The sequence below is a fragment of the Hyperolius riggenbachi genome, chromosome 5 (assembly GCF_040937935.1).
Source record: "Hyperolius riggenbachi isolate aHypRig1 chromosome 5, aHypRig1.pri, whole genome shotgun sequence".
Taxonomy (NCBI): domain Eukaryota; kingdom Metazoa; phylum Chordata; class Amphibia; order Anura; family Hyperoliidae; genus Hyperolius; species Hyperolius riggenbachi.
The window spans coordinates 346,716,961-346,729,731 of NC_090650.1; the positions used below are offsets into that span (position 1 = coordinate 346,716,961).

Sequence of the window (12,771 nt, forward strand, 5' to 3'; positions counted from 1 at the left end):
AAAAAGTGAGGGCAGCCAACACCAGCCAAATACATAACCGGGCAACACCGGGTCATCAGTGGGCAGAGACAAATAAAAATGTCACGGAAAAAAAATGTAAACTGCAGCCATTCTTACACTATTAATGGTAGAGTTCTCAAACTTTGTACAGTTGGTCACTGGGTGACAGGGATTAATATTCAGGAAAGTGAGTGGAGCCTACAAAAGTCAATCAAAGTTCAACTATTGATTTTCAAGGATAATATTTAAGTGGGTCATTGAGTGACTGGGGTTCAAATTCAGAAAAGGGGATGAAGCCACAGGCAATCAGATTTGTTTCATTTCAATGCAAATAATTGATGCCAAAGACCGCAAAGTTCACAAACTAGGTCAATGAGTAATTGTGTGTTAGGGTTAGAAAAAGGGTGGGGGAGCTAAAACCAGCCAAATGAATACCCGGGTAACGCCGGGCCATCAGCTAGTATATCATATAGGACACACACACACACACACACACACACACACACACACACACACACACACACACACACACACACACACACACACAGATATTTGAGAAGTGAAATTAAGTTTATTGGATTTACAGAAGGTGCGCAATAATTGTTTAAATACAATTAGGCAGGTGCATAAATGTGAGCACTGTTGTCATTTTATTGATTCCAAAACCTTCAGAACTAATTATTGGAACTCAAATTGGCTTGATAAGCTCTGACCTACATACACCGGTGAATCAAATGAGAAAGAGTATTTTATGGGGTCAATTGTACGTTTCCCTCCTCTTAATTTTTTTCTGAAGGAGTAGCAACATGGGGGTCTCAAAACTACTCTCAAATGACCTGAAGACAAAGATTGTTCACAATCATGGTTTAGGGGGGAGGATACAGACAGTTGTCTCAGAGATTTCAGCTGTCTGTTTCCACAGTTAGGAACATATTGAGGAAATGGAAGACCACAGGCTCAGTTCAAATTAAAAGGGGCCCATGCACTCAGCCGATTTTCTGGCCGACCGATCGATCCAAATCGATCGATCGCAAATCGAAAACCATCGATCGGTCGATTGGCCAACCGATCGAACTGGCAGGGTGGAAAATCTAGGTCGATCTGATGAGATTGCTTATTTTGCATTGGCCTTAATGGAAATCTGATGGCAAAAAAATGCCATCAGATCGAATTTCAATAGATTTAAAACTGAAATCTATTGGAATTCTATCCTGGTAAAAAAATGTTCTAAAAACGCATCAGATAGATCATCAGATGCATTTCTTATCTATCTGCTGCCAATCTGACGAGTGTATGGGCACCTTTAGGCTCAAAGCGGCAGACTAAGAAAAATCTCTGATAAACAGAAGCGGCGAATGGTGGGAACAGTCAGAGTAAACCCACAGACCAGCATCAGACCTACAACATCATCTTGTTGCCGATGGAATCACTGTGCATTGTTCAACCATTTGGCATACTTTAAAACAAGGAGATGCTGTATGCTAGAGTGATGCAGAGGAAGCCTTTTCTCCGCCCACAGTACAAACAGAGCCACTTGAGGTATGCTAAAGCACATTTGGGCAAGCCAGCGTCATTTTGGAATAAGGTGCTGGGGACTGAGGAAACTAAAATTGAGTTATTTGGTCATAACAAGGGGTGTTATGCATGGAGGAAAAAGAACACAGCATTCCAAGAAAAACACCTGCTACCTACAGTAAAATATGGTGGTGGTTCCATCATGCTGTGGGGCTGTGTGGCTAGAGCAGGGACTGGGGATCTTGTCAAAGTTGAGAGACGCATGGATTCCACTCAGTATCAGCAGATCCTGGAGACCAATGTCCAGGAATCAGAGACAAAGCTGAAGCTGCGCCGGGTCTGGATCTTTCAAAAAAGGGACAACCACCCTAAATGCTGCTCAAAATCCACTATGGCACTCATGCAAAGGAACAAGTACAACGTTCTGGAATGGCCATCTCAGTCCCCAGACCTGAATATAATTGAAAATCTGTGGTGCGCGTTAAAGAGAGCTGCCCATGCTCAGAAGCCATCAAACCTGAATGAACTAGAGATGGAATGGTCCAAAATACCTTCAGCCAGAATCCAGACTCTTATTGGAACTTAAAGGAAGCGTTTAGAGGCTGTAATTTCTGCAAAAGGAGGATTTACTAAATATTGATTTCATTTCTTTTTTGTGGTGCCCAAATTTATGCACCTGCCTAATTTTGTTTAAACAATTATTACACTTTCTGTAAAACCAATAAACTTCATTTCACTTCTCAAATATCACTGTGTGTGTCTCCTATATCATTTATTTAACTGAATTTTTTATCTTAACCAACGATATATACAGGAAAATCATGACGATTAACAAGGTTGCCCAAACTTTGGCATACCACTGTATTTGCAGTTAACTCAGTTTCTGTGGACACACAGCTGGACATTAGCTTACGAACACCAGAATTATACCAAGGTTTAACTGAAGTTGTGCAAGACATATCACCAATCGCACTCCGGACCAATAGAAATGAATTTTCTGCTTCACCATCTGAAAGTCTAATGGATAAGCTCTGTTTATTGGATGCCAGGAGAATGTTATCTGCCTCCATATATTAACCCATCTGTAAGTATAGGTGGTGGAGGAATAGCATTCTGCGGTCAATGTTTCAGAATAAAGTCAGAGAATCCCAGCAAATAGAAATCTGACACTAAACACAGCTATTCCACAAAATTGTTTGTTTTAACTTGTGGCATAAGTCTGAGAATTGCACTTTTTGTTTCAGCAGGACAATGCACTAGTGCACAAAGTCTATAAACAAATGTGACTGAATTACACAAACAGTCATTAACTTGGTGAATACCTTTGGAATGGACTGGGACAATGACTGTCAGCCAGGCTACACTGCCCAACATCCATGGTCAACTTCACTGCTGACACTTATTTTCTGAAGGTGGAGAACTTGCCACAGCCATATTCCAAATTAAGTAGGAATACTTCCTAGAAATGTTTGGGCTGTCAAGGGGGACCAACTTTATACTAACTGCCAATGCTTCTGATATTACAGCAAACATGATCTAAAAATTAACCTTTCAACATTGTTCTGATAGCACAAAGTGTAGCAGAATCTCCCACCTCTGTTTCATGGGACGGTCAGTTTGTAGTTTATTAAAACTGCTGGGGTCAAGTCAGGTACCTTATCTGTACTGCAATCAATACTGAGTGGCATCAGACAAGTACAGCAGATTATTATTATTGCTGTGTTTACACAAGAGTCACTCTGGAAAGTCGGGCAGTGCCGTCACCTTCACTTGTATTTGCAAGAGGGAAAAAAAAAAAAAAAAAAAAAAAAAAAAAAAAAAAAAAAAAAAAACACATATATCCAGGCACATCACCTCTAGTTGAAACTTTTGAATAAGTAATTTAAGGAAAATGAGGTGCTGAAGGGGGTGCGGACAGAAAAATAGCAAAAAAACAAGTAACCCTTCGCACACTTACATGCAAATGTTCAAACAAATGTATTCACAGATTCTCTCATCCAGGCACTACTGTTATCCCTACAGCTAAGTTAAAAGCCAGGGTTTTAGTTCACAGAAGAATGCATTCTTATGCTTAGTCACCTACACTGCGCAGAAGTACCCAGGTAAACGTAGGTGTCCTAACTCTGGCCCTGTAACATGCATAGTGTAGACATGCAAACCTTCATTGCATCAAACCTATCTAGGTATTAGGAGCACATATCCTGACCTTATCTTCTGGAACCGATAGCACATCATACCAATCGCACAAGGGAGCTAACGTAATGTATCCATGCACATACACCAGCATGTGTGCATGCTGACAAAAAACAGACACCTTCGATTACCTGGGTACTTCTGCGCAGTGTAGGTGACCAAGCAAAAGAATGCATTCTTCTGAGAACTAAGACCCCGGCTTTTAACTTAGCTGTAGGGATAACGGTTGTGCCTGGATGAGTGAATCTGTGTATGCATTTGTTTAAAAAAAAATTGAATGCGAGTGTGCAAAGGGTTACTTGTTTCTTTTGTATTTGAAAGAGGCATTTATACTGAAAGGAGCTGCAACTGTACAACAAGAAGGGATGCATACAATGAGGTTAGTGAAGAGTTAAAGCACAGCTGAACTGAGAGATATGGTAGGCTGAAATTAAATTTACTTTTAAACAATGCAAATTGCCTTCCTGTCGGCTGATCTTCTGCCACCAATACTTCTATGCTAGGTACACACAATGCAATTTTCTCACAGATTTACTGTCAGATCGATTATTTCCAACATGTTCGATCTGATTTCCGACTGATTTTTCATTTTATGAAAAATAGTTTGAAAAATAAAATCGGAAATCAGATTGCAACTGAAATAATCGATCGGACAGTAAATTTGTCAGAAAATTGCATTGAGTGTGCCTAGCATTAGCCATAGACCCTGAACAAGCATGCAGATTATATGATTCCGACTGAAGTCTGACTAGTTAAGCTGCATGCTTGTTTCAGGTGTGTGATTTAGATACTACTGCAACCAAAGATCAGCAGGACTGGCAGGCAACGGGTACTGTTTCAAATGGACCTGAACTCTTGCACAGCACAGAAGGAAAACAGAGAAATGCATGTATTTAGATAGTTTAGCCTGTTTAATTCCCACTCATTTGTGTCTAATCACAAGTTGTTATTTGAGCTCTCCCCTGTGTCACGTGACTGCCACGGCAGATAAGCTCATTTTAAAGCACAGGATGTTAATTATGTTAAATAAATATTGAAGCCTCCACATCTCTCTCAGTTCAGGTGTCCTTTAAATTGTAGCTTACAAATCCTGAGACCAGGCACACTTAAAAGTGTTCAAAAAGCACACAAGGGTGTGGCATTTATTTACATTTTGTGTAGCTGCTATTAAAAGACAAAAAAAAATAAAATCTAATTTGCAACAATGTTTTAGTGTTTATTAGCAATACCACCAATATTGGATGTTTGTTGCAAAGTACGGCTCACATGTTAAACAGGATAACAACTGCTCACCTTAATTATGGGCAATTCAATTTGATCTGGTTCAAAAATCAGAGATTTGGAACATATTTTGAGAGATCCACTTGTTTTACTACAAAAGAAAAAAAGGAATATATGATGACAAAACAATAAAAAAAGACTGCAATACAAAAAGGGCAGCATGATGAATAGGATTGATTTCAAATTACTGATGAATGTATCCATATATGTCCTTGCTGGTCTTAGTCTATAGTAGCCCACAACTACAAATCATACGTGGATCATATAAAAGTCTGAAGATTATCCACATTCTTCTCTTAGAATATCCGTTATAAACGGATCTGATCCTAAACGGACTAGTGTGGACCTAGCCTAAAACTGCATGTTCTTATTTAACATCATGCATGTGGATGTTATATTGTTCAGTTGGAGCCCTTGGCTCTTTACATTTACGATTAAAGGAGAACTGCAGAGAAAGGTATTTGCCTGCAGAAGTGTGATTCACACCAGAAACAAGCATGCAGCTAATCTTGTCAGATCTGACAAACATGTCAGAAACATCTGATCTGCTGCATGCTTGATCAGGGTGTGTGGCTAATACTGTTAGAGACAGAGGATCAGCAGGACAGCAAGGCAACTGGTATTGCTTAAAAGGAAATAAACGTGGCTGCCACCATATACCTCTCACTACAGTTCTCCTTTAAATATGTTCATTTGTTCGATATGAGCAATACATGTCCTTGTATCACCTTCTTTAATAACAAACTTGCTTTTGAAAGGAAGCATGAAGATTAATGTGTCTGTCTGGCCCATTGTAACCAGAGTCTCCTGTTCATGTTTTAACTTTTTACCTGTTTTTTTTTTTACCCCCTATTAACATGTGGCGTGGCGCTATGTTCTTTTGTGCCAGCCTATGTGCCTCCCCCAGCCTCTGAAAGCCTATGCAGAAAGGAGCAAATTGATATTACCCTGATCCGGATGCAAGATTGGCTTTCTTCATCCACTACCAAGCAGCGCTGTCATTTTGACATCCTCCTTCGGGTCCCAATCACATATCATGTGATCGTGACCCAGAGGAGGATGTCAGCGTTACAGTGATCTGCATTAGGCAGCCCGAGTACAGCCAGCCAAAAGAGCTCTGTTCCAAGTTATCTTAAACAAGATAACTCAGGTGGAAATGCTAAAAGGTTAGAGGAAACCTACAGAAAAGAGATTTGGAGGCTACCTTATCTATTCTTTAAAAGGGACTCCGAGCACCTCTCTTGGGTATGCCTTTAAAGAGACACTGAAGCGGAAAAAAAATGATATGATTTGTATGTGTAGTACAGCTAAGAAAAAAAAAAAAACAGATCAGATACATCAGTCTAATTGTTTCCAGTACAGGAAGAGTTGAAAAACTCCAGTTGTTATCTCTATGTAAAAAAGCTATTAAGCTCTCTGACTAACTTAGTCATGGAGAGGGCTGTTATCTGACTTTTATTATCTCAACTGTAATTGAACGGTTTACTTTTCCTCTGCTAGAGGAGAGTTCATTACTTCACAGACTGCTCTGAAAGACTCATTTTGAATGCTGAGTGTAATTTGCACATATTATAGAGTGATGCAATGTTAGAAAAAAACACTATATACCTTAAAATAAAAATATGAGAATATTTTCTTTGCTGCTAATCTTCTAGTAATTATTCATAGTACACAACCAATTCATTATATCATATATTTTTTTTCGCTTCAGTGTCTCTTTAAGCCAGATGACTTCCAACAAAGTCACACTATGGCCTCGATTCATCATTCTCTTTGAGATAACTTTTTCCAGTTTGTTAAATTACCGAATTCGAAGTTTAGCGATTTCTAGTTGTATTCATCAAAGTTTTTCCTCATTCGGTGTGAATTCGATAACAATTCGGTAACCATTCGGTAACGTGTCGATATTTCCATTTTACAGTGGTACTTTAACACAAGGCCATAAGATTCCCATGGAATTGTGGGTAAAAGGCAATCCTTTGAGCACTACGTAGCAACATTCTGAATAGGGCTTTACACCTGGACCAGGATTCTGAAAGTGGTTGGGACAATCCCACAATTTGATAGGAGCCTTTTCTAAAAAAATTATAGGGCAGCTAGCAAATTAGTTAACCCTGACACTGCCTGTGTTCTCTTACAAGATGATTCAAGAGAAATGCAGATGTCGTGTTATAGCAAATAAATCTATTCTCTTACAAATTTATGGTTGCAGACCTTATTCTTGCCCTTCTGCGCCCTTGAATCACTCTCAGCTGATACATAACCACTTCAAATGGCTCCATCTTCTCTGTCAGCAATGATCTGACAGGAATAACGACAGAGCAGTGAAGGAGATAACTAATCCTAAATGTAACGCTAAACCACGCCCACTTTCTTTTTCATGAATTGCATTTTATTCCGTTTTAGCGAATCGTTACCGAATGTTCGCTAACAGCTGTAGATAACTTTGATGAATCCTGAAATGAAGTTAACAAATTCGGTATTTTACCAAACTGTTGTTAACAAATTTGCTAAGTGTTGATGAATCGAGGCCTATGACCCTTCTGGAGGAGCCTCTTGCAATGGCCATGCATGTCACTTCCTCTTCCTGCTTCATTCAGTGATGCACTTCTCTAACAGAGAAGACAGGGGTGACCCAGAAGTTATTACTTAGCCAAGATAGCAGCCGCGATTTTTAAATTGAAAACTATTCAGGCATCAAATGATGAAGGATAGCACAACCTACAAAATGGTATGCATCTTTAAACCACTTCACCTCCCTTGCTACGCTTATCTACTCCCCACAAAACTTCATCTGAAGCTCAGGGGAGTAGATAGGCGTACTTGTGGTAAACAGTGTGCTGTATGCCCAATAAGCCATCTGATTATGTATATAGGGTATCATTTTAACCATGACAAGTGAGAGAATAGATTTTGTGTTTGACAACTGATGGCTAAGTCATGTGATTTTTTTTTACCGGAAAACTGAATGAAAAGCAATAAAACTGTTATTTTCATGTACTCTATACCCCTAAATAAATACTTGTAAAAAAACAAAACAAAAGTGACAGCATTGAAAAGAGAATACATAGTTAACCTAGGGACTTAGCTTTTAAAATATGTATGCCATGAGAGTATTACTGTTAATCATGAAGATAAGGGCTTTTAATTACTGGTAGAGTACAATGAGAAAACAAAAAACACAAACCAGAAACTAATATATTATCGCCATACATTGTACTAGGAACATTATTTAAATGTTGAGATAACCAGGACAAATTAGCAAATACAATGTGTGGGTTTTACCTATGGTAACATTGTTTATTTGAAAACTATAGTGGATAGAAATGGAGAAATCGTGTATTTCTTTTTTTTTCTCATTTTTCCCTTTAAAATGCACAGATAATAACAATTACTAAAAGCAAATATCACCCTCACAAAGCATAATTTGTGGCAAAAAAAACAAGATATAGATCATTTACATCTGATGAGTAGCAATAAAGTTATTGGTGAATGAATGGGAGGAGCGCTGAAATGTGAAAATTGCTCTGGTTTTTAAGCAAAAAACCCTGTGGTGCTGAAGTGGTTAAAGTGATCCTTAAAGGAGTACTATCGATTGAAACGACTTTTTTTTTTTAATACTCTATATTAGTGTACACATTACCACTAGTGCTAGGGGCACTTTATTTATTCACCCAGTTCTCTCTCTCACTACCCCTGCTTAAAAATTCATTTCTCACACAGCTCATAGTAGTTTGGGTCACCCTGAGCTGCTTGGTTACTCTGTCACACAGCTCACAAATATATGTCACTGTGTCACTCACAGCATGCAGCAGACATGAGGAGGAATAGGCTGATCTGAGGTGGTAACAGGTAACTAAATGAGCTGTAATATTGCTGGAATATAACTCGCTATTGTGTTTACACTCAGACTGCTTGCCTGGCTGTCTGCTTGAGGTGATACACTCCAGGCTGCATCCACTTTACAAGCTGCTGAGAGGGGCAGATCACTGTTTACAATTAGCATTATTAGTATCTTTATCAGTCAAGAGAAGCAAAGACAATAAACACACATTGCTAGAATCTTTAAAGTGAACCAGAGACGAAGCACCCTTGTGTATTTTACCATAGAAATCAGTGGGAACATTAGAGAAAACATTTACCATGCTCTCTGTTCCATCCTCACTGCTAAAAGTGTCTGTTATCTAGCTGAGATAAGAATCCCGGACTGAGCATTGAGTCTGGCTTTGCTATAATGACTCAGCTATAATGATTCCTGAGCAAAGCCAGCAGGGGGCAGGCTTGGACTTGAAGACAGCAAAGAACACAGTCTCAGCTATAATTATTCTGTAGCAAAGCCAGACCGACTGCTTAGTCGGGATTCTTATCTTAGAGGTGATAACAGGCAAATTAAACAGAGAACAATGTAACAAAGAGCAGATTAGGTGTTTACTGTCATGTTCCCACTGATTTATAAGGTAAAATACATGAGGTTGCTTCATCTCTGGTTCTCTTTAACCCCTTACCACCATATAAACAAGATTCTTTCACCAAGGTGATAATTAAACTATAAACTGAGGAGTTGATAGCATCTCCCCTTTGCAGAGACATGGTCTAGCCCTCTGGGAGCCCTCAGTATTAGATACATTTTGTATCCAACACTGACGCCAAAACTGAAGGAGGATTTTACAGCTGAGAGGAACAGCTGTGTGAGGAATAAAATTGCTCCTAGTACTTGCCCTAATGTGTGCTACAACATACAGCATTTAAAAATAAATGCATACATCGATAGTATTCCTTTAAGTCTATAAAAAAAAAAAAAAAAAAAATATATGAGATTTACTCACCTGGGGCTTCCCTCAGCCCCCTGCAGCTGATCGGTGCCCTCGCAGCCCCGCTCCGATGCTCCAGGACACGCCAGCGAACACTTCCGGTTTGGCCGTCACCGGCCGACAGGCATGGGAACGCGAGTGATTCTTCGTGTTCCCAGCCACAATATCACCCCCTATGCTGCTATTGCGGCCTCCCATGCCTGTCGGCCGGTGACGGCCAAACCGGAAGTGTTCGCCGGCGTGTCCTGGAGCATCGGAGCGGGGCTGCGAGGGCACCGATCAGCTGCAGGGGGCTGAGGGAAGCCCCAGGTGAGTAAATCTAATTTTTTTTTAAATAGACTTAAGGATCACTTTCAGTACTTTGCAGTAATGGTCGGAGTCTCTTTAACCACTTGAGGACCCACCCTTTACCCCCCCTTAAGGACCAGCGCTGTGCTGAGTGATCTGTGCTGGGTGGGCTCTGCAGCCCCCAGCACAGATCATGTAGCAGGCAGAGAGATCAGATCACCCCCCTTTTTTCCCCACTAGGGGGATGATGTGCTGGGGGGGTCCGATCTCTCATGCCTGCATGTGGCTGGCGGGGGGGGGGCAGCTCAAAGCCCCCCTCCGCGGCGAAATTCCCCCCTCCCTCTCCTACCTGCTCCCCCCCCGGAGATCAGGGCTGCACAGGACGCTATCCGTCCTGTGCAGCCAGTGACGGGACGTCCCCTGTCACATGGCGGCGATCCCCGGCCGCTGATTGGCCGGGGATCGCCGATCTGCCTTACGGCGCTGCTGCGCAGCAGCGCCGTACAAATGTAAACAAAGCAGATTATTTCCGCTTGTGTTTACATTTAGCCTGCGAGCCGCCATCGGCGGCCCGCAGGCTATTCACGGAGCCCGCCGCCGTGAATTGACAGGAAGCAGCCGCTCGCCCGAGCGGCTGCTTCCTGATTAATCAGCCTGCAGCTGGCGACGCAATACTGCGTCGCTGGTCCTGCAGCTGCCACTTTGCCGACGCGCGGTATGAGTGCGCGGTCGGCAAGTGGTTAAAGGCATACCCATGAGAGGTGCTCGGAGTGCCTTTAAGATAAAATAATTGCCTGGTTGATGGGGGAGGAGAATTTATTTTTTTTTGATGATCAGAAACAGGAAATGCCACCAAAAACGCATTTGTGTTCGCAATCGTTTATCGCATTTCAAAGTGGAAAAGGGCCCTTACCATCATTTGTGCAAATGCTGCATATAGGGCCCTTTTCCACTGTGAGCGTTTATGATGCTGCATCGCAAATCGCTAGGGTTTGCTAAATAACAGGAATCGCAGTAGGTATTTTCCACTACTGCGATTCGTTTTTCACCAAAGCGCGATCACGCATCGGAGCGGTTTTTACAGCGATTTTGCTATGCCATGCATACCAAAATCGCAATTGTGGAAAAATTAGGGACTTGCTGAAACGCAATCGCTAGTATTTAGCACAAGCACTAGCGATTGCTAGTGGATAAGGGCTTCCGTGTCCCCATGCGGAGATAAAAACGCTGCACGTCAGAAAGCACTATCGAAAGCAGACAGGCATGTGTACAATGAACGCCGACCCCCAACCTGCGAGCGATCCGCCTGGCAGGTCCACTCACACCCGCGATGGCTAATTGCATGGTCTGCGCTGCTCTCCCACCCACCGTGTGCTGTTCCGTTGGCCTCCCCCCCCGCAACAAAATGTGCCATCAGCTACATAGACATAGCTGACACAAGTCTGTACAAGCCGGCCAGCGACGTTGCCCAGGAAGATCGGGTCCTGATCCCTGATGGACGACATGTGTGCACGCACCTTTACATTCTTCTGTTCTATAATCTGATTACACAAACAATGGACTGAGTAATACAAAAGTGGCAGGTTCCCTCATATTTTTCAGCCAAGTAAGGTTCAGACTGCATGTATGTACTGTACTAATGATTGCATACAGCATCAAACATATATGTATGACGAATGGTTCAGGTGTGAATGCATGCTACATATCTGTTGTCGGTGTTTGGCTGCATTTTATACAGCAAGCAGAACCACAACGGTTTCATACGGAAAAAGTCCATAAGAAAGCATGAATCCATACCAAATGTGTTTTGCACTTCCACTGCCCAAATCACTAGAGTGCAACTGATGCAACATTACTGAGCTTTAAAGTGTACCAAAGCTTAAGGATTGTAACAGTTTTATACATTCCTGGGGCTTCCTCCAGCCCCATGCGCACGAATCGTTCCCACGCCAAGGGGATTGGCTTACAGTGATGACACGGTCAGGAGCCAATGAAATTGGCTCCTGCCCAAACAGCTCTGCCATCATATAGACGGCAGAGCGAGTGATCTGCAGCAGGGAGACAGCGGCGCGATCAGCGGAACTGCACGGCGACAAGTATTGAAAGCTACGTAGTGTCAGATCCGTACAGCTACATGCAGGACATACATTTCAACTGTGTCAGTCCAGAACCAGTTAAATAAGCGCACTATATCTTCTATACATAAACTGATAAAGAAACAGAAAATGTAGATAAGCTTCAATGCACAACGTTACAGAATTAGTCACATAGTTATGATCTGACATGAACAATGTGTTCACAACAACCTTAGAGTTCATAGTCCATCACTGTCTGTTTCAATATACAGGTAGTCCCCAGTTAATGAATGAGATAGGGTCTGAAGAATCATTCTTAACCTGAATCTGTCCATTAGTCTAAACACTGCGCCATCTCTGTCCCCTGTAACCCCTCTGTAACCCCCCCCCCCCCCCCCGCCTTGCCACCTCTGCCTCCAGTGTGTCCCTCTGTACCACCTCTGCTCCCCACTATGTCACCTATGTTACCCTGTTCCCCTTTGCCCACCTTTGGCTTTAAAATGTATAAAATGAGTATGCACAATTTGGAACTTGCCATTTAATGTAGTGTACCGCAGCAAAATGTCATATTACTGAGAGCTAAAAAGCCATTTGCTCAAAACCACAAG

General features: G+C 41.8%; 1 protein-coding gene across 1 annotated transcript in view; it reads right to left on the reverse strand.

The window, feature by feature from the left end:
• NSMAF (neutral sphingomyelinase activation associated factor) overlaps positions 1–12,771 on the reverse strand; it is a 112,997-nt gene that overhangs the window by 78,651 nt on the left and 21,575 nt on the right. The window contains exon 3 of the mRNA XM_068237426.1: positions 5,002–5,080. Coding sequence (XP_068093527.1) covers positions 5,002–5,080 — 79 coding nt within the window. The remainder of the gene's footprint in view (positions 1–5,001; positions 5,081–12,771) is intronic.